The following is a 24,150-nucleotide window of genomic DNA, read 5'->3' on the forward strand; positions in this document are numbered from 1 at the left end:
CGTGTTAACCCAGGAGCTGCCATGGCCTCGGAGGTGGCTCCAGATCCAGAGTGGAGCCCGGCGTCCATCCTTGGCTTCCAACCTTAGGTCACGACTGGGTGGGCCCACATGAGAACCTTTATTGTCTGGGGACTTGAGATAACAGAAGGGCTGCATCTCAGGGCACAGCTGCTGCCTCTTCCCAGACACCTGTGCTGGGGAGGAGATTCCCCAACACTCCGGGAAGGGGCCTTGGTCAGTGTGTCCTGCCAGTCAGGTGCTATGATCCCTGAGGATAGACAGACCGTGAGCTGTCCCTGGTGCCAGGGGAGTCCTGTGCAGGGAATGGGCTGAGGGCACTCCCCCACGCCCCCGGGGTGGGGGGTGCTGCAGCTTCTCTTGAAAGAGGCACATTCCGCCTGTAAAGGGGCCTCCTGCCAGGTCCCAAAGCTCCTGGGGCTTTCATCCACTGAGGGGCAGGAGCTGCTGACTCCCGGGCAGGTGAGGCTTTGGGGTGCAGTGGTCAAACCAAGGGTCTAGATAACAGGCACATCCTCGCATCGGCCGGAGGAGGAGACTGGAGAGTGAAGTCCTTTGAGATCTCAGGAAAGGCCATCTGAGCCCTGTGTGTCCCCTCACGGGACAGCTTTGTTCATTGGCAGCTAGGCACCTTAACCTTTAGCAACTGCAGACTGAGGTTCTGGGCATGTGTGTACAGGGGTGGCATTTGCCACCACCAGCAGGGAGGACCTCAGTGGATGGGCCTGGCTGGCGGCCAGCGTGCTGAGAGGTGGGAGCCAAAGCATGCAGGATGTGGTGCAGCCGTCTGAGGGTCTCGGTGCAGGGTCTGTGAACTGTACTCCCTCGTCCCAGTGTGTGAATAGGAGCATCTACTTCATACGAGGGCCCTATGGACACAGCACCAGGCAGCGGATGGGCAGACGCAGCTGATGTACTCATTGCTAACCTGCCACTATGCGGTGTTCTCCACATAGGCCCTGAGGGTTCTCACGGCAACACAGTGGCACATGTGTGGACGGCCTCTCAGATGTGGCCCCCAGGAGTGGGTGAGTGGGGTGCAAGTGGGCGTGGTCTAGAGGAACAGGCCTGTCCTGAGCTGTGCAGACAGCTGCCCAAGGCATAATCGAACTGATTGAGATGCAAATGTGCCAGGGCTGCAGCTGCGCCTGGCACCAGCAGTACCCAGGTGCAGGCGGCCAGTGCCAGCAGGGCGCCGGTGACCTCCCCCAAGGACACAGAAGAGTTGGGGGTTGAGTCCTGTGGTGGCAGCTGAGTGTGGGGGGAAGGCTATTGGGGTGGGGCCCTGACCTGGCAGATCAGGCTAGTCCATCTATGGACTAGCAGCCCTGGGTAGACACAGGTACAGGTACTCTGGGGGAACCTGCATAGGCAGGCCTGGGGGTATGTAGAGATGCCACTTGTGCTCCCTCAGCCCTGCCTGAAGCACCTTGTTACATGGCCCTACTGGGTGCCAGCCTGGTGCCACTCTCTCATGGTCTGTGCCCCGGGGGCTACTGAGTCCTGGTGTGAGGCCCCCTGCTGTGCCACACTGCAGGGCAGGGGGCTCCTGGGAGAAAGACCGGATGTGAACCGCTCCCACTTCCAGAACTTGAGTTACGGGGAGAAAAGAAAAGCGAAGCTGGTGCCCGGAGTTCCCCCCCCCACACACTGAGACCAGCGGCCGGGTGAAGTCCCTTTATTTCTCCTTAGCTGCAGCTCTGCCAGACTGCAGCTCTGGCTGCGGCCAGTCCCGGGACTGGAAGTAGCCTTTGAGGTCCAGGAGGCTGAGCGGCGGGAAGTAGGTGCCGATCCTCTTGCGGATCCACCACTTGGCTTCAGCCGCGTGCACGCCTCCCGGCCGGCTGAACTTATACTTGAAGTGCTCTCCTCGGACCCACCTGGGGTGGGAGTGGGGAGTCAAATGTGGCCGAGCTCGGCTCCGGGGGGTGGGGGTGGGGGGCAGTGGGCAGGCCTCTACCTGGGTGGGGCCCGGCCCTGGAAGGGGTTGTGAGCCAGCAGGGAGGTGGCTTCGGGGTCGTTGACCAGGAGCTTGCCTGCCAGGTGCAGCATCCACTCATTCTGCTCATAGGTCTGGGGAGGATGATGCTGGGGGAGTCTGGGCGGGCCCCGTGCACCCCCTTCCATGCTCCCCACCCCCAGCTCTCTGCTCTTGCCCTCCTCAAGGTCCACTGGCCACTTGAGAACTGCCTACAAGCTGTGGGGGCTCCTCCCTGAGCTGCCACCCTGCTTGCCTCTGACTTTGCCAAGTGTCAGGCCCAGGCCCACCGGTCATGCAAGCATAGTGAGTACAGGCCACACTGCATTCTTGGTGCCCACTCTGGGGGATGGATGCTGCTGCTATGCCAGTGTTCCCTCCTACCCTCCCGCCCCAGCTGTCCTGGGAACATGGTCTGTCCATGTTGCTCCAGGGACAGGGAATGGTCTGGGAGATTCCAGCCTCCACCGCACAGACACTCAGGCCCAGCTGTACTGGGTGTCTGGGAGACACCCTCAGCCCACGGCCAGCCAGGGTGCCTGAAGCTGAGCCCACTCATCTTAGTGGGTGAAGCCCTTCCCTAGGGGGTGTAGAGTCACATGCCTACCTGGAAGGCAGCAAACCACATGAGCCAGTCCAGACGGTGGTGGTAGGGCGAGGCAAGGCAGGGCCGGCGCCACGGGCTGCCTGGCTTGCAGGGGAACTCGTACTCCTCCCACAGGGCGTCAGGTGCACTGGCGTTGTTACTGGCCGTGCCCTGCAGGACCACCTCTGTGCGCTCCTTGGTGATGCTGTGGGGGGACATGGTGGGCTACACACTTCCAAGCTGGGACCCTAGAGCCTGGGGAGGAAGACTCTGTGCCATACCTCCCAAAGGCCCCGTAGGTGTTGACAATTCTGAGTGTGTTGAAGGAGCTGTTCATGACCTGCCTGGAGCTCAGCAAGTTGATGACGACGGGGATGCTGAGCCCAGCCACGAGGAGACCCAGGGCAAGGTTGACCACGCGCCGCACCGCACAGCCTGCTCCGAGGGAAGACAGTGAGTTCGGCCTGTCTGGAAGGAGACTCACCACTTCGACCAAGGGGGTGGGCTTCTTCCAAGGCTGGAAACAACCCAGAGGACTGGAATGCCAAGAGTGCTGGCACCCAAGCTGGAACGTGCAGGGACAGAGTGACCATGTGGGCTGTCCTATGTACCCTGGGGCCACGGCCCACCCTGGGGGCACTCACTATATCTAGGTGGGGGCCTGTCACCCCGGGCCTCCTCTTGCATCTTCTGGACCTGGTCCTTGAGGCTGCCAGGTCCTGAGGGGAACAGGAAGCCCAGAGCAGCATCATCAAAGCAGGCAATGCTGGGCACCATGGTCAGCCAATTTAGGAAGCTCAGGTTGCCGCTGAGAATAAGAATCACCTGTAGGGCACGTGGCAAGTGCAGTCATGAGATGCCTCTAGAGGGCGAGATTGGCATGGCTGGTGGGGGCGGCCGGCTCTCAGGTTCTCACAAAGACCTGGCGCTTCTAAAGCCCCAGTCCAGCCCAGAAGCGACAGGCCCTGATCTATCCTGCACTCCATGGGCAGGGGGTTGGAGGGCAATGTCAAGGGGCAATAAGGATTGGGCTGAACCCCACTGCCGGTAACTGTTCCAGCCCCCATATTGCCACAGCACCCCGAAAAGCCTAGACCCCTGCCTCTGCCTTCCAGAGCTTCTACCAGGACTGGGCACCCTGGAGACCATCCAGCTCTCAGGCCTCTCTGGGCAGCACCCCTGCCGGACACTAGCCAAGTGTGGGCCTTCCCATTTGCCCCCAGAACCCCCTACCTGGAGGGGAAACCGCACAAAAATCTGAGTGAAGGAGCCATAGGCAGGGTAGTCAGGAGTCCTGGGTCTAAGCCCTTGGGCACTAGCTGGTATGCCCCCCATCCAGACCCAAACCCCTCCACCCAAGTAGCCCCTCTTGAGGGCCAAGAGCGGTGAGGACCTGGGCCGTAGAAGCCACACCCACTCCGCATCCAGGCACAGAGAAGGGGCAGGTGAGGGCTATGGGCTCTGAGCAGTGTCAGATCTGCCCCTGACCCGTTTTGGTCAAGGATGACCAGATGACCAGGAGATAGGGGCCTGCCTACCTATTCCCCAAACCATCTCTACCCCAGCCAGGGGGGCCTGGGCTCATCCTTGGCTGTCCTGCCTCTTGGCTTTGTGGGGTGCCCAGGCCCTTCCAGTCCCAGATGTGCTTAGCCGCTTGTGATCCTCATCCCCTGGGACACAGTCTAAATCCGCACGGTAACAGCCCAAGAGAGGAAGCGCCATTTGCTGAAGCTCAACATCCAGCAAACCGCCTTTTCCTGGAAAAGCAGAGGCTGAAAGGCGGCTGCAGGACCAAGCCCCTGACAGGGCCCCAGCGTGGGAGGAGCGGCAGGGGGTGCCACTGTTCAGGGTGCTGACACTGGCAGGTCCCACGAGCCTCACTCCGGTGGTGCCTGATGGGGGCTGGTCAGCAAGGTCATGGGCAGTGACACAGGCTCACCTGAAAAAGAGTCTGCAAAGCCCCATGCAGGGCGCACATCCGCCGCCCCAGGATGAGGAAGAAGGGTACCACGAGCTCCAGAAAGTGGTTGCTGAGTGCCTCCAAGCGGTGGAACCACCATGGCAAGTGGTGCAGGAAGTAGGCCATGGGATTGGGCACTGGCTGCGTCTGCAGGACCATGGAAAGCAAAGGTGAGAAGGCGTTGCTCCCCTCAGGGGGGCCGGGGGAAGGCTGAGGCTCTTTCATGCCTGTCAGGAACCAGGCCCAGGTCCCTGTGGGGTACAGGGCATTGGACCTCAAGTGTGACTCACTGTGACAAGTGCCTTGTCGAGGGCAGATTTCAGTGCCAGGAGCCTTTGCCTGGCCCCAGTGGCACACCAAAGGGGGTGCCCCATGCCCACAGCCCCGAACCCCCACCGAGCAGGCACAGGGATTGGATTGAGGAGAGGGGGCCAGTCCTGGAGAGTTTCCTGACCTACCGCAGACCCCTCTGACCTGTCCTACTCCCCTGGCTCCTGCCAGTCTTGCTGGCTGGGCATCTGCTGCATCCTGGTGACCCTGAGGGACTCTCCCAAAGCCAGTGTTCTGCCAGGTGCTCAGTCATGGTCCAGGGGTCACTGCTGTCCAAACAAGGTCTCAGAAAAGGTGATCCCACGATCACCTCCCTGGGGGTGGAACTATTGCCTGGGCTAGAACACCAGCCTGGCAAATCCGAGGCCCTGGCTGCTATTGCTACACTGTGCTCCCAGGAACTGCTGGGAAAGCCCACAGCAACGATAAAAGATCTCCTGGCTCTCCCATGTTCCCCTGCTCATCTGGGCTCAGGACAGAGCGGGAGATTTTCAGCCAGGACCCTATGTCCTGACTCCTGGTGTGGAGGTGCCTTCTGTGTGCTGCCACCCAGTGTCCAAGTGGTGCAGGAAGTAGGCCATGGGATTGGGCTCCCCATGCACATCTGTGCTGTAAGGTCCTCTGCAGCTTGGACGCCACATGAACTTCCTGTACCTCAGCAGCTCTTCTGTCAGGGTCCCTACAGCTTGGCGTGGGGAGGGGTGACACAATGCTCATTGCTGCTCTCCCAGTGTTGGCCAGAGGGCCCTGGGGGAGGGCTTCAGGAGGGAAGGGGCTGCTAAGGCCACTCAGGCAGAGCTGGGAAAGGCACATGTACTTCCCTGGGGTCCTTATCAGCACTGGGTCCCCCTTTCAGAAAAATGCACCCTAGAGGAACCATGCCCTTATTGCACCAAAAGCCACCAACTGGGAAAGTGGGTTTGGGTCAGCACAGTGAGAGAGAGGTTTGCCCTCTGCCCCAGTCACCCCACAGAGGAGGATGGCCCTGTCCTGGCCCCATCCTGATAGCTATGTCTCAGACCCCAGAGCTGAGCCCAAGACTTCTCAACCCCCAGGCCCTGCCTGGGCAGGACCCCAGCTGGGAGGTGGAGGACCCGGCTCCCTGTAGCTGAGTGCTGAGCTGGCCAGGCTCCTGCCCTAACCAGGAGTAAGGGGACTCCGCTGGGGACTGGGGACATAACACTGACCCTCGCCCATGGAGCACTCTCCTTCTGGGGAAATGCCTCTCTACAAGCCTCACAGCTGGCTCCAGGCCTTGGAGCCTCTCCCCACGGGACTCCGTAAGTCCCACATGCAGAACCTGCACTGAGCGTTCTGGAAACCTGCAGGCATTCTAGGAGCTGGGACTCTGGGACAGTCTGAGGTGCCTTGGATGGGATGGTGAGATCCCGGAGCTTAGCAGCACAGGACTGAGCCCCAGTGAACTAAGAGAGGAGTGTCGCCCAGGGTCCTGGCTGAGGCCTCAAAGCCCAGTGGTTCTGAGCCTGGATATGGGTCTGCATACAAGGGAACAGCATCCTTAGAATCCCACTGCACAGGTGCATACAGAACAGACACGCCACCCCCCTCCCCACTCCCCAAACTAGGCCCAGAGCCATGGCAGATGGTCCCCAGCCTGGAGGCACAAGCACCGTGGGTGCCAGGGCAGCATGCAGGTGCTCACCTCGTAGTGGAAGTCCATACAGGTCAGGTTCCACCAGCACTTGTCCCCACGAAGCTTGATCAGGCCCTGCAAGGTAAGGGGTGAAGGCCGAGCCTGGTTGGGCCACAGGAGGGTGCTTGTATAGGGAAGGGGCACAGCAGACTCTTGGAGAGCACATACTGTTGTTTCACTGCACCTGACCCCAGGGAAGCTGAGGGATTGTGCTCACTCATGGGAGGCCCATGGACTAAGAAGCTGGTGTGGGGGACAGGAGCACCCGTCACTGCGACCAGCACCTGCAGTGCACAGGACACCCAATGATTCTGAGGACGTTCCCCTGCTTCAAAGGTTGAGGCCCGCCAGTGGGCAGGGCTGCAGAAGATCAGCCTGTGTCTGTCCCAGCACAAGGACAGCAAGGGGCAAGCTGAGCCCAGGTCTGAGCTGGCACGGGGGTGGTAGCCGGGCCGAGGACTGCAGAGGCAGGTTTGCACAGCTGGGTCCAGGATCGCTGCTGCATTCCCCCCACCCCTGCCCCCACCCCCCATAAAGAGACGACGATTCTGGAGATGAGGTTTAGTTCCCATCTCTGGGTGGGGGTGGGCTGGAAGTGCAGAGGCAGACTTGACGTATGGTCAGTGCTGCTGCCCCCACCCCCAGCGGAGTTGTCCCCGCAACCCCTCTCACACGCAGCATGGGCGCGGGGACCCTAAGAAGCGGGATGCGCGTGTGACAGTCCTAGGCTGTGCTCTGTGCCTCTGCTGCCGCCCCGCACTTAGGAGCCCGCAGGAGGCGCGGTGAGAAAAACAAGGCAATTAAAGTGTCACTCTGCGCGGCACTCGGGGTCCCGAGCGGGGGTGGGGGCGGGGGTGCCGGCTCCGCTCTCCTCCTCCTCCGCAGGAACAAAGCCCCTTTCAGCGGGACCCGACAAAGCGCGCGGCTCCTTCTAGAGGGCACTCGGGGCGACGGTCCGTGTGGCTGAGCTGCTGGGGGCTAGAGGTCCTCCAGACCGACGCGCCTCCAGCCCTGCCCTGGCCAGCGTCTCCACTGTGCCAGCCCATTGTAGAACCTGGTCAAGCGGTTTTCCGCTGCACGCGCCTTCCCTCTCGTGTGGCCCACATTACCCCTACACGCAGGGCAGATGACAGCGGGTACTTCCAGCTCCCAGTTTTTAAAATGTTGGGCCACAGCCATTGATCAGGGGTCCCTCCCGGATCCCCGGGTGGGCAGCGTGCAAGGCCGCGCCACTGCCCTTTCTGCCCCAGGTAGACGAGGGTGGACAGCCCCGTGGGCAAGTGAGCGCCGCCCTCACACAGTTGCCAGTAGGGCCTCACAGCACGTGCCTTGTGGCCCGAGGCAGGTGAACCTATGCTTCACGTGGGCCCTCATGTGCGGCACTGAGGCTCGCTGTATCTGTGGGGAAGCATCACGTGCCTTGTGCCCCGGTGCACTGCTGTGACCAGTAGAGCCTCTTTGTTCTGCTGCCGGCACCCCTACACGGAACTGGGGTTTGGGGGCAGGGGGCTCTCAGAGCAGTTGTGTTACTGGGACAGCAATCAGGTTGGCCTGAGTCACGTGGATGCTCACATGCTGCATGTTCAGCGGGCGGGCGCAGCAGTCATGTGCTCTGAAGCATCCCATGCTGCACCGTGTGGGCGGGGCTGAAGGCTCACGTGTTCCTGAGGCTTACTGTGTGCTGGGAAGTGATTTTGCACTCAGGCTCTCATCTGTGCCAGATGAAGCCTCTTCGTTCTGCTACTGCCCCCCTACACTGACCTGGGGTGCAGTTCAGGCTCTCAAGAGCAGCCGCGTTACTGGGGCCTGCTGGGGCCTGCCGACGCCAGAGCCTGTGGCACACATGGGGTTACCGCAGGAGGCAGCGCAGCCTGTCTCCAGGGCCGTGATGAGAAGTGTGCGAGGCGGGTCCTGCTACTGTGGGGGCTCCATCCTGGGTTCAGAAGGAACTCTGGGTTCCCCCTTCCGTGCTCCTCCCACAGTCCTGCAGTACATTACCTTGGCTGGGCTGTTGTCCTGTGGGTACATGGGAAGCCCCGATCTTCCCGAAAACTCTCGGAAGCCACGTGCTGACTGTCCCTGATTTCCAGGGTATCTGTACCCTTGCGGTGTCCGAGGTGGGAGCCCCACGGGGGCAAGGAGACCAGACCCCCATGCTACAGGGAGGCCACCCCGCCCCGCCCCCAATTTGGGGAGGGGGCTGTGCGAGGCAGTTCAAGGATTCCACCAGCTGGGGAGTATGGGGCGCACGGGGGACCCCAGTGAAGCGATGCACTTACCGCTCCCAGCATGATTCTGAAGATGAGCCACCGGTAGCCCCACACAACCACCCATGGTGTGGGTGTCCATCGCGGCAGCCGGGACAGCGTCCAGAGCGGGCACAGGAACACGCCCAGGAAGCCCGTCTCCAGGAGCTGGGCCTCCCACCCTGAAACAACAGAGGATACACCCGAGCCTCAGTCCTAACCATCCCTGCTGTCCCACTGGGGGCCATCCTCATGCCTCGAGGCTGGCCAGTGTCTGCACCTGGATCCCGGGGCACTCTAGGGGATTTGGGGGATCAGGGACACTGCCATCCTGCAGTGTTCAGACACCCTGTCAGGACGGAGGGGAGACAGACAGAACCCTCAGTGGGAGATGTTCAGGCTTGGCACAGGGAATCCCAAGGCAGGTGTGTAGGCAGGCTGGGTGAACCGCCCATCCACCCTTCTGCTGTCCCTCAGGCTCCACGTGACAAATTTAAAAACTATGGTTCCCTCATCAGAAGGTTGTGAACAGAGCAGAACAATTGGGGCTGGAGGCTGTGCCCCTCTGCCTTGGTTACAGGTTGACACAGCTGAGGGTGTGGATCTTGAGTGGAATCTTCCTGTGGGTGGATGTTTTCACAACTTATTTCCCTTCTCAGGAACTATTTGCTCTCACTGACACCCCAGGGTCACACGTTTCTGGCAGAATGTTCAGTGCATGGCACAGCAGGGTGGCTAGAATGAGGGGCTATTGCTCCAGGCAGGGACCCATGCTAGAGCACCATGGGCTGCAGAGGAACCGCTAGCACTGCTGGCTCAGGAGGTAGAGATCGGAGCAATGCTGAGGCTTCCTCTTTTCCCTCAGAAACAGGCTCCAGTTCCCTGGGATTCACATGCCCAGTTTTCCTGGACCCGTGGCAAGAGGCAGTTCTGATCCCCACACGCTACTGTCTGATGAGGAGCCAGCTGTGTGTTGGAGCTTCATCTCCAGGGAATCCTGATTTCTGGGGCCAGTGGCCAAAGCCAGGGGAAACCACCACACAGGTGTGGGCTGCAGCATTCACCCAAATGCTCCAGAAAAACGAGACAGGTTGTGGGGGCGGGGGAGCTGGCAGTGCGCCAGGTGCAGGGTGGATCTGCTCCCCAGCGGGGCCTGCCTCCTGTAATTGTCATCCTGTTCTCACAGACTGATGAGCAGAGTTTTAATATGCAATCTGAGTGACACCGATCAAAGTGACACAGAAATGGCAGGACCCAGAGACCTGTCTGAGAGCTGTGACAGCTCAGGAGGCAGTGACAGGGATACGCAGGATGGACGTACATGTAGAGAGGGGCACCCGGCCCTCCTCTGATGCAGTATGGGAAGCTGGAGGCATGTGGAGGGGGTGGGGACCTGTGCATCCCGGGGCCTAACTGGCCCTCAGCCCAGGAGCCTCTGCAGGACCCCGAATGAACCTTCTTTGTGGGACCTAGTAAGGTCTCAGCAGCTATGCTGTTAGTTAGCACAAGGCACTCTTGTTCCCTGCCATGAGGCCACACGGCTGTGGCTGGGATTCACATCTCCAGTGCGCCTGCAGGGGTCCAGCGCTGGCGACGCTGGCAGAGATGGTGGACCTCCTTTTGTTTTTATGCTTTTTGGGTAACACCTGGTGATGCACAGGGGTTACTCCTGGCGGTGCTCTGGGGACCATATGGGATGCTGGGAATCGAACCCCGGTCGGCCACACGCAAGGCAAACACCCTACCCGCTGTGCTATCTCTCCAGCCCCGGTGGACCTCCTTTGGGGGGGAAGTGGATCACTGTACCTCTGGGGTGTGCAAACGCCTGCTGTTCACGTGGCCTGGCACCAGCTGTGGGGTGAGAAATGTGCCCAGGAGTTGGGATGGAGGTACCCCGCCCGTTCCTCCAGCTGAGACTCAAGGGACTTCTGGTCCTGGACACCTGCATGGCAGATGTGGGGTGGGGCATGTTGTGCAGGTGGTTGGTGGGTGGTGTGTCACGTGGTCCGGCCTTTCTCTCAGGAAGAGTTTATCACCAGTCTCCTAGAAAGGTCACTGAATGCAGCAGGGAGGGACCACTGTGAGAGGCCGGAGTCGTCCAGCTGAGTCCTGACTGGATACTGGATTGTAGTGTTGGCTAGAGCACAGGGCTGACCACCACCAATGGGCTGCAGGTGGCGCATGGCCATGCCCGTGCCTCACAGGATTTGGGCAGGGGGTACTCTACATGCTGGGCTTGTGTGGCCCGCATGGCCCTGAGCACAGCAGTGGGCACTCCTCACTCACTGTGAAGTGCACTGAGCTGCAGTCGAGAGCCCCAGGCCAATACCAGTCCGGGTCTGTCCACTAGCTTGCTGTGTCAGTGGCCACCGTGGTCTACAGGACTGGCCCTATGTCCTCACAGCGCATATGGAGATCAGGAAGAAGCAAAAACTGAAATGCTGTAAGTGACAGGCTGGCAACATGGCAGGGCTCAAGCACAAATCGTGGACTGCGTGGCTGCGGCCGTGGGTGAACACTGGTAAGGCTCTGGGCTGATGGGTTCACGCTGAAAAAGCGCATGGATGGAGAAAAGCATGGCTTGGGTGTGCGGCCCACACACCTGCCCGCAGAAGCAGCCGAGAACCTTCTCTCAGCATGAAGTCCTCTGAGACAGGGCAGGAGGGAGGGGCCCTCTTCTCAGGCTGACCCAGCAGGATGGCCAAGTGAGCACTGCACCTCAGAGCTCCTCCCACCCGGCACCTGCCCTCACACACCGGGCTTCCTGACCAGCATGGATGGAACATGTCCCTGGTGTAAGTGCTATCTGTGCTGACGGGGCAGCCAGGCAGGATGGATGACCATGGGGTCAGGGCTCTCCGTGGCTGCAGAGGGTCCAGCTGGGTGGCACTGACCTGAGGAGAAAATGTTCAGAATCCTGCCTGGTGTCTCCGCTGAGACCAGGAAGCTGTTCACCTCCAGAGATGGCTCCTCTGAAGGAGCCGTGGAGAGCAACTAGAGAAAGTCAGCCCACAAGTCAGCACATCATGCTGGCCTGGGGCCCTCGGGTCACTATGGGGACGAGGTTGGCAGGCCCAGCTTCTCTGTGCTGCCGCTCGGAACTGCCTGTAGAAATGGCTCCCAGAGTGTGGGGCCTGCGGGGCTGTGCCTTCATGGCTGCATGGGGCGATGCTGCAGGCCAGCCCCGCTGCCCTTTCCTGGAGGATGCCTGTCCACAATGGTCAGAGCCTCCGGGACATTGGCACAGGAGCATGGTCACCCGGGTGTACCCGCTGTGCTGGCTGCCCTGGCGCTCTCCAGGCCCTATGCCAATGCCTCCCAACCCAAGTGGGCACTGCAGGACCTAGTGGCCTGGGAGCTGACACCATCAATAAGTTGGGGAGCTCACACTGAGTTCGACTGACTGTGCCAGGTCTGGCTGCCTCCTGTGTGCCCAACAGCCTCTGGAGAGAGGGCCGCCTGGGTCTGTGAGGCTCAGCGAAGCCGTGGCTGAAGGGCTCTGAGGTAGGAAGCATCTCTCCAGAGATGGACGAGGCCGCCAAATGCTGTGCCCTCCCTTTCAGTCGTGTGCCCTAAAGGTTCCCGCACACCGTGGCTGAAGCCCACAGGGTGACAGGAAAGCACACTGGGCTCTTCACATGTGCAACACGTGTGTATCATATACCGTTTCGCACAGACACAGGTCACACATCACACCTGTGCCGCTCCATGTGCCTCCGGGTGGCAAAAACCCAGTGGGAGGCAGTCAGTAGCCTGCACACATGCCCTGATGGGCAGGGCGGGAGCCCCGTGCACGTGTGTACACCAGCACTGCTTCCCTCTCTGACATACGCTGTCCCAGGACGGTGTCTTGCTATGGCACTGCGTTTCCCGCAGCACTGGCACCGTATTCCCCATGGGTGCCAGCACCCCACCCTAGGGTGGCACGGGACAGACTCTCATGTCCTGTGTTCAGTAAGCACCTTGGGGGAATCACAGAAAACACAGTCCTGGGGGGCAGAGAGCCAGGTCAGCCCTCCCTGGTCACCAAACTTCACCGCAATCTGGGCATTGCTGACCGTGCCAGGAGAACCATGCCAGTTCCCCAAGCTCAGTGGTCTTGTGGGGCCAGCAAGGAAGAGCACAGGCCTCTGCCAAGGATACCGCTGGAGTGGACAGGGCCCTCGGAAGGCCCACACTGAGCAGGCCGGGGGAAGGGGCAAGGTGGCTTGAAGCTCAGGGGCCTTTTAAGTCCAGGAACCGTGTCTACATAACCCACGTCTTCAGGGAGACATTATGACTCTGTACGGGAGCAACAGCCACCACATGGCCTGGTGGGCAGTGCTGGACAGTACAGTGCCAAGAAGAGGACACGCCCAAGTAGGGGACCATAAAAGAAGGCACTGGAGCCTGCAGGTGTGAGGGCCGAGCAACACTGTGGGCCTGTAGCCTCATGCCTGCCGTGGCTCCTGCAGGCGAGCAGCTGTGCATCTAGTGCACACAGCACTTCAGGGCTGTGTGGAGATGCTGCTGGCGTCCACTAGCAATGGAGACCCAAGACAGACTGAAAGGGCTAACAGGATGAGGGGGACGGGGGGGAACTGCATTGCTGTCTGGCTAGCCTGTGCCTGAAGGGACACTGTTGATGGGTGAGGGGCCAGGACCACAGACCAGCTCTGCTTCGCAGGGTGGGGGTACGGCCGAGAAGAGGAGCTGGTACTCCCTCCCCATCCTTGATGCACAGCCTTGGCCTGACATGGAATCCTCCTCCTTATTCTGCCCCACCAGTCCTCTCCTACACCCAACAACCTTACTTCTCCCTCTCTGGGGCCACATGGTCTCCCACAAAACCCTGTCCTACATGCTGCGCCCCTCGGACAGGGACCCTGGTTCTCACAAAACCAACATAACTCCTGCTTGGGGGCTGGGGAAGCTTGGGCTTTTAGGGCCATACCTGGCCGTGCTCAGGGCCTCCTCTGGAGTCTGCACTCAGTGATCACTCCAGGGGGGGGGGCTCAGGAGACCCAATGGGATGTTGGGGGTGCTGGTTCAGCATCTGTAAGGCAAGCGCCCCTGGCTGTCCTACTGCTCTAGCCCTAAAACTGACACAACTCTGGTTTCTGCAACGCAGCCTGCCAGGGTCCCTGCTGGGCGCAAGCTCCTGCTCTTTTGGGATCCCTGCTCTGATGTGCATCCCTGGGCTTATCACTTGAGCTCAGTGTGGCCTGACACTCAAATCTAAGGGGACCCTGGGTGGGCCTGGCACAGGGAAGTCCTATGTGTGCTGACAGGGAGGTCACTCTCCCCCAGACACTCCATCCATTCTAATGGGGGCACAAAGGCATCCGGTGAGGCTCCAGGGGGTGCACAGAGGTGTGTGGGCGGAATGGGCCAGGGTGATACATACCCACAGGAGGGCACCCATGCGATCCTGTGAGACATGCACTTACCGAAGGCATACCTGGAAGGGAGCAGAGAAGAGTGTTAGCCTGGGGGAATGAGCATGTAGACAGAACTGTGCCTGTAACCACAATGGTGCACAGACTGCCTGATGCCAGGCATGCCAGGCAGTCACCCACCCACCCTATAAAGAAAAGACACTCCAATCTCCCACAGCCGCCCATCACCCATCAAGACGCTCACTGCTTCCCATAGCTGCCCATCACCCGTCAGATGCTCACTGCTTCCCTCAACCACCCACACGTGTTAGACACTGCATCTCCCAATACCTGCCCATTGTCATCTGTCAGACATCTGTGGCCTCCCACATCTGTCACTAGCCCGATCCCTCCAGTGGGTTGGGGTGAAGGCAGGCCCTTCACTCATGTGCATCTTTGGGGATATGGCAGACACCCAGAAGTCCTGGGGAGAACATGCCACTGCCTCACTGGGATTCTCTAGGGCATGAGGAGGGTTACTGACTGAGACTCCTCAGGGGCACCCGGAGAGGTGGGGCCCCCACTGGGAATCAGACCTCAAGTGCTGCCACACTGGGGTTTGAGTGAAAGGAAGAGGTGTCCAAGCTGGGGGCAGGGGCACTGGCAGCCCAGCTGGGCCCACACTAGCACCCGGGCCTGGTCCTTATGTACACAGGAGTGGCAATGCCACCTGATGGGGCTCTAGTGCCCACAGTATCTGCTCACAGGCCGGGGCAGTATCTGCTGTGGCCCCGACCAGCAGTGACATGTCCCCTCCAAGCAGGACTCTACAGGCCAGAATTGCTCTTACTGCAGAGAAGGGGGGTAGGACACAGGACTTGGTCTAAGCATCCCCTCCAAGCACGTGGTGAGTCCTAAGACCTGCAACTGGCCTTGTACTCTCAATGGTGGAGTCAGAGCACCTCAAAATAGGAAGTCAGGGGTCTCACAGATGTCGGCAGATGGCTGTTGGGCAGCAGGTGCACAGGGTCGCTGGATACCTGCCCACTTTGGCAGGGGGCCTCGAAATACCTTCATAATGTTACCGGTTGACTTATGAGCTTCGGATGGCCTCAGAGATTTGAGGGAGTCACACCAGCAGTGCTCAGAGGTCACATGAAGGGGCCCATGAGACACAGCCAAAGGTGTGAGGAGACTCCATGATCCAGACCACTGTGGCTCCAGGCCTCATTTCAGGCCCAGACTCTCAGGACAAAGCAAAGGCCAGTCCCGGGCAGGACTCAGAATGCCTGGCCTTTATGCCCCTGAGCATAACCGTGTGTGGGATTCAGCTGGGCGCCAAGATCAGGAATCATCTCTCCCAGAACATGGATGCAGTAGGTAGCAACCAGTCACAGGGTTTCCTCCTGCAGTTCCACATGCCCCCTTGCTCTGGAAGTCCCTAGCCTTCCAGAACCCACTCTACTTCCTTAGCAAGACGCTCTTCCCTTTTCCTGGAACATGGCCCCTAAAAAGGAGTGGGGTTCCTCCTCTGCCCTCAGCCACACCACAGAACGATGTAGTCTCTGTTATGCTTCCCCCCACTTTCCTAGCCCTCATCCAGCCCCTGGGGCTGCTCCCTTGGACACTGACTCCACATCAATGTCTCTTCCTCCTGCCCAGCAGAGGCCATGGGGGAGCAGCAGCCTGCAGGGAAGAACTGGGACTCTCCCTGACCCTCGGCCACGGCCCACAGACAGCAGTTTGGTCAGGGCAGGCACAAGCAGTCCATGAGAGGACAGTCCCAGGCACCTTCCTGGACTTACCAGATCTGTCCCACGTTGACCAGGGATGTGTAGAGCACCCAGAGGGTCGCCATGAGCACCATGTTGGCGCAGCCAGTCAGCAGCACGAAGGTGGAGATCCCCAGGCCCAGCAGCGCCAGGGCATCCAGGTTGGAGTTCATGTGGGACGGGTCGAGCAGCCACAGCAGGGTGGGCGCCGTGCTCATGGCCTTCCAGCCGACCTGGGTGCGGAAGTGCTGCTGCAGCTGCCGCAGGTAGAGGTGACAGGGCAGCAGTCCTCGCTCACCGATCAGCTGCTTGTTCTGACACAGTGCCACCAGGAAGGCCACACCTGCAGGAGGGAAGACGTGGCATGAGCCCAACACCTCGGGGACTGCAGGGAGAGTGCGGCGATGGTCAGAGCTGGGGCTGCAGCGAAAGTACAGTAGTCATGGTGTCTGCCTGGCACGTAGCCAACCGGGCTTGGAGCCCCAGCACCCCTCTGAGCACAGTAGGCCGTGGCCCAAAAGCAAAAAGAAGAGAACCAGAAGCTATTATGAAACGCTGGGGCACCTGGAGAAGGACGTGTGTGTAGGTGCACCTGCTCATGCACAGCCCTGCTGGACACGTGTGTGAACACCACACGCATGCAGAGCCCTGCTGGGCATGTATGCTAACAGGTGTACGCTAACATAGGTGCACACACAGCTGTGCCATGTGAACTCCATGCATGCAGAGCCCAACCAGACACACGTGCCAACACCTGCATGTGCGTTCTGCCCACACACTCATAAGCATGCCCAGACAAGTACATCTGTGTGCAGCCCATGCAGATACCCCCAACCTGGCTCACCCATGTATGTACATCCTGTGTACATGTGCCCATTTGCAAATCTTTGCACATCACACCTGTGTATGTATACCCATGTACATCTATATTTGTGTACAAATACCCGTATATTCGTACTCATATCTGTACATTTGTGTCTCTGCCATGCCTGCTTTTACATTGCCCCCTACAGATAAAAGCCAGCCAGGTTTTGATGCGGATAAGGCCTGCAGGGAGCCCCCTCCTCCACACTCTACTGCACCTTCACAAGTCCAGGCAGGTAGCCCAGAGTGGGCTCACAGCGCTCCCCCCCACACACAGCAGGGGGAAACACGTATCGTGCCTGGCACGAGGTGAAACCAGGCTCCTCTAACACTGGCCACTCAGAGGGTCAATGCTGCTCCTTGGACTGAGCATCCAGGACACACGCCAGTACGGAGCCACGAGTGAGCAGCTGCTGAGTCAGGATGGGGCAGGGTATGAGATACTCATGTGGGATGCACAGACGTAAGGAAGACACAAGACCATAATGTCGACTGTACTCCATTTGAAGCAACATCAGGCGCTTCAGCAGCAAAGAAAAATGCATGTGAGATGGGCTGAGAAGTGGTGGGTCCCACAGATGCTGCAGTGATAACAGTGGACAGCATGTGGCCCAGGTGGGCAGCAAGAACAGGGACACGGTACCGTGTCTGTAGAGGCCATGCGGAGCCCTCTTGTTTGAAGGGGGCCAGGGAAGAGCCAGCATGAGTGTGTCTGCTCTTCACCATGCAAGATGCAGAGTCAATGCAACCTCACACAGAATATATGCCAGTCTACAGCCAAACTCACTGAGGACTGGGGAGACAGGTCATCCCAACTCAGAGCTCCCGGGAAGCTGCAGATTCTCAGAGGATCAGAAGCAGCCCAAACATAACAGATGAGAGTGACACATGAACCTCAAAGCAGACACAGACAAACACAGTAAGTGATTTCTGACAGGTGTGCAGAGACAACTCAATGGAGAAAGACGGTTTTTCTACAAACTGCGCTTGTGAACTACAGCCAACTGCCAAATGATGATGACTGACACCTCACATTGGGCAGAGATGTTCATGGCCAAGGACCCCAGGCCTGGGTGTACCCAGATTTGGAGTGCCCACAGAAAAATACCAGCAAACCAGTGATTCTGTTTTCCTCGTGGGCTCCACAGATATCAACATAAACTTATTCGTGGATAGTAAATTGATAAATGTAGTTTATCAGATGAAACCTTTCCTCTGTAGACGACACTTTTAAGAGAATGAAAGGACAAACCACTGATTGGGATAAAACATTGCCAAGTCACGTGGCGAAGGACTTGCATCTGGATACATAAAGTTCCTTTGCTGATACTCAACAGTAAGGGCTGGAGCTGGCGTCATGGAAACCTGTCCTTGCGTGCATACAGCCCTGGGTTTACCCCCCGGTACCAGGAAGGAAAATACAAAACTCCATCATGAGAAAACAAACACCCACCTTTTAACCAGACACTGAATCCTAATGGACACAGATCACACGTTGCACGGGGAGCAGACACAGGTGGAAACAAAAGCACAAAAGCCACTCTGTGCCTCTGCTCCTGGGGAGATGCCACTCAAACCCCAATGTGCCACACACACCTGTCACAAGAGTACAAGCCCCAACAGCTGACACCAGGACAGCCGCTGAGGGGCCGGCACAGAGGCTTGCGCTTGGCTTTGCAGGCACAGCCGGTCAGCATCTAGGATGAAGTAAACTCGGACTAAGATTTTGCAGAGACCACCAATGCTTGTATTGGCCCATGTAGCTGAGAGCTCATGCAAAGCCTGTGTACAGATGTGTTCAGGAGCGCTCAGATGCTACAAACTGGAAACATAGAGGACCCTCCAGTGAGAACACAAACGTGAAGAAACAAGTGCTTCAACACTAACAGAAACATGCACCTGGTCCCATGACCATGAGGACAGAGTGCGGCTGAGTATGCTAGGGAAAAGATCCGCCTCAAGTTGCTATCTCCCCGACAGGCAGAGCACAGGGACAAGACCCAAGGGCAAACCTTGGTGAGATAAGGGAGAGTGGCTGCTACATCTGGGGATGTCTGAAGGGGAGCAGCGCTCTGGGCTGGTGCAGGCCAATTCTGCGAACCTGTGAGCTGCACATCACCACGGAACGTGAACGGTGCAGACTCAGAACCACCTCCGCGGGACCCACATGGGGAGCAGGGGATACAGACAGGGACATATGGAGCCAAGTCCAAGGTCTGGTGTGGGAGGGAGGCTGCTGGGAATCCTGGGGAGATAGCAAGCAGATACTGTGAGGGTAGGTGTAGGGACAGGCATGCTAACGCTGGAGGTGCCTGCCAGCTCCCATGCTAGACTGTGGGAAAGGTGCTGTGGGGGATGGGCCAAGAGCTCTGCCACAGAGCCGGAGACTGGGTGAGAGTCAAGGTACCAACTCAGAGCACACAGCAACCCTTGGGGCAAGAGCTTGCAGGCATGCGCCCAGCTGGTCTACCAGATGCTAAGGGCAGCTGGCACCAGGCCACTTCCTAACCCCACTCCAGGGAGGCTCAGAGGGGTGGCACCCCAGCACCAGTCAAGTGAGCTGAGAAGACAATTGGAAGCAGGTGGGCACATGACTCTAAGAGCAAAGCAGCCCTCACTTGAGAACAGGTGGGGTCGTTCCAAGGACACAGAACTCCACTGAGATAGGGGACCAGACACAGGACCTCACTGGGACAGGGACCAGGACAGAGTCCCACTGGGACAGGGGGCCAAACACAGGACCTCACTGGGACATGGACCAGGACAGTGTCCCACTGGGACAGGGAACCAGACAAAGGACCTCACTGGGACAGCGAACAGCACCCACGTGGGAACAGGCAGCCCCACATAGCAGATGCGATTAACTCCCTTCCTCCTGGTCCCCAGGGCTGTGTCCCTCCGTGGAGTGGCTGTCCACAGTGACCAGCACCAGGGACTGGTAGATGTGACGGGGACCGAAACAGAGGAGGCACCTGGCAGACACCTGGGCCAGGTGACACTGTCCAGGGTGACCCTAAGCAACCGTGGGCTGAAGGTCCCCCTGATCCACTGATGAGAGGCTCCGTCGTTCTAGGAACCTTCCCCCGTCCCAGCTCATGCCATCAGGAGAGACCCAAAAGACAGTCAACCCCAATGCCAGAGTGGATGGGAGAGTAAGAACCCAGGGTATGGGCAGGAGCACAAAGGTTCCCAAGTCTGGGGCTGGTGAGCGGGAGTCACACACCCTCTGCTCAGCCCTGCTGTCCCCAGCGACCCCACAATCCCACTGGCTGCATGTGTACAGTGCAGGTGGTGGGGGGCACATGTGTAGGGGTGTCCGTGGCTGGGTAGGTGCAGTAGCGGTAGTGTTCATGTGTCTGTGGTATGGGTAGGTGGTGTGCTCTCCTCACAGCCACTCCTGTACCCCTCAGCCTGGGTCCCCTGACTGTCCCACGAACCCGTCCTTATAGGCACTTTCTGCAAGAATTTCATAAGTGATACTGAGTGGCTGCATACCACAGTTCCTTGTCCAATGCCACAGGGGAGAGCTAAGGCTCATCTCGCCAGCTTGTTTCCAAAAGCATGGGTGTGGCAGGATGCAGAGGAGGAAGAGGGAAGCAGGCTGAACTTGGGTTGCAGAGGAAATGTCATCCTTCAGTTCCCACTTGTTTTACGGAAATGGCAGAGGAACAGAAATTTCAAAATACTGCAGGTTCCCAAAGTAAACGCTCAGCCAGGCTACTCCCTTCCTGGGGGTGGAACCCCAAGAGCCAAGTAAGACAGGGCACCTCGAGGTGACCAAAATATGTGCCATCAGGAGCCACAAATGGTTCTTCAGAAACTGAAAAAAAGGGGCTGGAGCGACAGTACAGCTGGTAGGCTTGCCTTGCGTGTGGCTGAACCGGTCCGATTCCCAGTACTATATATGGTCCCTGGTGTCCCACCAGGAGTATCCCTGAGCACAGAACCAGGAATAAGCCCTCAGCACCACCAGTGTGGCCCCCAAACAGACTAAAACAACTGACAGTAAGTCTTGCTTCCTCTCTTTCACATGACTCTGCATTCCAGGAAAAACAGACACGCAGGGATGCCCTCCCCTGTGTCCGCACAACCCACTACCTGAGGAGACATGTGTATGTGGGTGTGGGTACTGCAGAGAGGTGTAGGTGTGTGCGTGTGTATGTGTGCTCATGTACACACACTGTGGAGAGATGTGGGTGTTGTGAAGTGTGTGTGACACTGCAGAGGCCTGTACGTGTTTGCACTGTGGAGTGTGTGCGCGCATGTATAGGTGCACTATGGAGAGGTGTGTGTGCTGTGAAGTGTGTGTGTGCACTGTGGAGAGGTGTTTGTGTGTGTGCGCTGAGGAGAAGCGTGTGTGTGCATACTGTAGAGAGGTGGGATGCTGTGAAGAGGTGGAGTGTTGTGAAGAGGTGGGGGCGCTGTGGAGAGATGGGGTGCTGTGGAGAGGTGGGGGTGCTGTGGACAAGTGGGGGATGCTGTGGAGAGGTGGGGTGCTGCGGAGGTGGGGGTGCCGTGGAGAGGTGAGGGTCTTCTGGGGTCTCCCCCAAGAAGGTTACATGCTGCAAGCACCCGAGTACGCCCACCCCCTCCTGCAGCCCAGCATTGCCCGCGCCTCAGTTTCTGAAGGGCCGTCATGCCCTTCTGCGCTGGGAGTTCTACTGGTTACACCTGCCCATGCAGGCGACACGTCTGCCTTGGCACCTGCTCCGGGCAGCTGCGGGCAGAAGCCAGGCGGCACTGTCCGAGGTCCTGAGGGCCTGCTGTGGCCTCTACCCTGCCGGCCACAAGCCTGCGGCTCAGGTCCAAGGGTGAAGGTGGATGGGGCTGGGGGCTGCCACTGGAAGGCTGGACAGACTGGGAGGGATCACTGCCCGACGGGGCTGGGGGTGCGCTTACACGTGAGGGAGTGAATGGGGCTGGGGGCTGGGAGGCTGGAAGGGATGGAGCTGGGGGCAGCAGAAGGCTGGGCCCCAGGGGCTGGGGGCGAGGAGGCTGAAGCTCCAGGGGGGCGGTGGGCAGCGACACCCCAGGGCACACTAGGGTCTGGTGCGCACCCAGCACCCCCAACTGCGGGGCTACACCCCTGCCTGTTTGTGCGCCGAGGGCGCCAGCAGGCGGGGTCAGCAGCTCGCGGGGGTCCGCCGGGGACCCTCCCCGGGCCGAGGGGCTCGGGACTCTCGGACGGGCGCGGGCAGGCGCGGCCCCGCGGCGCCCGGCGGCTCCGAGAGGCCACGCGGACAGCGACGGCCGTGGGCGCGCGGCCCGGGGACGCCCGGAACGTTCGAGCAGGCCGTCCGCTCTGTCCGCCCGCAGCCCGCGGCCCGCCCGCCCCGGACTCACTGTAGACGAACGCCAGAGCCCGCAGGAGCACGACTCTCGTCAGCCAGAAGGTGCCCTCGCGGAGGCGGCCGCGGCAGCCCGCGAGCTCGCGCCCGGGGCCCGGGCCGGCGTCCGGGGCCGCGTCCCTGACGCCCGCCCTCCGCCGCCTCACGGGTTCCTCGTGCGCCGCCATTGCCCAGCCGCCAGCGCGCAGGCGCCGAGCCCCGCCCCCGCCGCGAAGCCACGCCCACACAGGAGCAGCCCCGCCCACACAGAAGCTCCGCCCACGCCGCGGGGACTGGGCAGCAAAGCGCACGGGGCTGGGTCTGCACCAAGGTTCACCCGTTGCTTTATTCCATCAACCCTTATAGCAGGGAACCCCGCGCCCGCCCGCCACCCTGGGAAGGAAGATGCACCAGATCTGTCTGGGAGGGGCTGGGGTGTGGCCAGGGTCCTGGCAGAGGCTCTGCACTTCAGCAGCCTTGGGTGACATTCCCCCGGTAAAAGGTCCCCAGGCCACCCTTCTCAGCTCTCCCACACCCCACAAGGTGAGCATGGTTAGGAAACCGCCAAGTTCTGCGGCAGCTGTGGGTTTTTCCTTTCCTTTTTTTTTTTTGTGTGTGGTTTTGGTTTTGGGCCACACACGGTGATGCTCAGGGGTTACTCCTGGCTTTATACTCAGGAATTACTCCTGGTTGTGCCCAGGTGACCATTTGGGGTAGCAGGGACCGAACCGGGTTTGGCAGAGTGTAAGGCAAAGGCCCTACCTCTGTATTATCACTTCTGCCCCAAAGGGTTTATTTATTTCTTGGGGCACTCTGCATATCAAAGACCCAGGGGTGTGTGTACACTGCAAGTCCTTCTTGGCTTGTTTCCACATCTTGTTTCGTGTGGGCTGAGACATAAGCCAGGAATGCTTGTGTTGTTGACTGATGCTCCTTGGGAATTTGGACATAGCTTTACCCTGATGTTTGAGCGCTGTGAAGTCGGAAGTTGGTGCTTGACAGACACCCCGAAGCCCCCCAAACTGAGAGGCTTCCTACTGTGCGTCTTTGCCGCTCCCTCTGTGAAACCCTACTGCTACAGGCCACACACGTCCCCTTTGCTGGTGAGCCCATGGATCAGAGGAACGTGCCGTGCTTGCCTCCACAAGAACCGGTGCCTCCCACCACCCTCGCCAACACACACACACACACACACACACACACACACACACACATCTCCTCCTCACTGTCGGGGTCCCAGCAGTGGTCTGGGAAGAGCAGGGGACTCCCAGCACCCAGCCCCAGCTTCCCTGGGTCTCCTGCCGGAAGCAGGAGCTGCTCTGGGATGGAAGCTGAGGAGGGACAGCTCCGCCATCAGGTGTGACCCTGGGGCCACTTTCCAGGTGGGGACAGTTCTCACAAAGGGCCCTTTGTCTTCTGCTTCCCCTGGCCAGGGCCGCATTGTCCTCCTGGGAGAGGGGCACAATGCAGCATTGTGCAGAGAGAAAGGCGCCTTGTCCGGCTCCAGCCACAGACTCTGAGCTCCAGGCTCCCTCTCCTGGCTTGCCCAGGGCAGGCGAGACCCTTGAGAGGCTCGGCAGAAGCCAGAGCTCTCGTCCCCAGTGGTCTTTCCTCCTGGGGGCTGACCCTGGAGGGCCAGACAGGGTCTGTGGGAATGGCCCACATGGAACTGGGCATGGCTGAGGTCAGGCTGGCCAGAGGCATGGCTCTGACTCATTCCTGCCCGGGTTCAAGTGGCTGTGCCCTGCTGGTGTGCTCAGAAGAAGATGCAGGCTCTGACCCACGAGGAGCACAAACCTGCTGAGGAGGAACGGGCAGACACGGGCCAGGTACAGGCAACACTTCTGAGCAGCCAGGGTAGGCAGATCTGCACACAGCACAAAGCACTCACGTCCAGTCTCTACAGGGAATGGCAAGTAGTTTAAAACACCACTTAAGGTGCCTGAGTGATAGGACAGCTGGGGAGGGCATTTGCCCTGCATGTGGCCAGCCTGAGTCCAGTCCTGGCCATATGCCAGGAGCCCTCCAGGAGTTATCTTTAAGTGCGGAGCCGGGAGT

General features: G+C 59.5%; 1 protein-coding gene across 2 annotated transcripts; it reads right to left on the reverse strand.

The window, feature by feature from the left end:
* Positions 1 to 1,683: 1,683 nt before the first annotated feature.
* On the reverse strand, positions 1,684 to 22,301 carry LMF1 (lipase maturation factor 1). Of its 2 annotated transcripts, XM_056135191.1 has the most exons (11): positions 22,109 to 22,301; positions 15,935 to 16,244; positions 14,202 to 14,212; positions 8,806 to 8,954; positions 6,536 to 6,601; positions 4,522 to 4,689; positions 3,227 to 3,407; positions 2,864 to 3,017; positions 2,604 to 2,787; positions 1,979 to 2,091; positions 1,684 to 1,898 (listed from the first exon to the last, which is right to left on the reverse strand). In XM_056135191.1, the coding sequence occupies exons 1-11, from the start codon at positions 22,278 to 22,280 to the stop codon at positions 1,697 to 1,699; spliced, it is 1,710 nt and encodes a 569-aa protein (XP_055991166.1). In that variant the 5' UTR covers positions 22,281 to 22,301; the 3' UTR covers positions 1,684 to 1,696. The 2 variants fall into 2 exon arrangements, with proteins under 2 accessions (XP_055991166.1, XP_055991167.1); XM_056135192.1 differs by lacking the exons at positions 14,202 to 14,212; positions 15,935 to 16,244; positions 22,109 to 22,301 and adding an exon at positions 10,579 to 10,904.
* Between the last annotated feature and the right edge of the window lie 1,849 nt (positions 22,302 to 24,150).

The sequence above is a fragment of the Sorex fumeus genome, unplaced genomic scaffold, assembly GCF_029834395.1.
Source record: "Sorex fumeus unplaced genomic scaffold, SorFum_2.1 ptg000110l, whole genome shotgun sequence".
Classification (NCBI taxonomy): Eukaryota; Metazoa; Chordata; class Mammalia; order Eulipotyphla; family Soricidae; genus Sorex; species Sorex fumeus.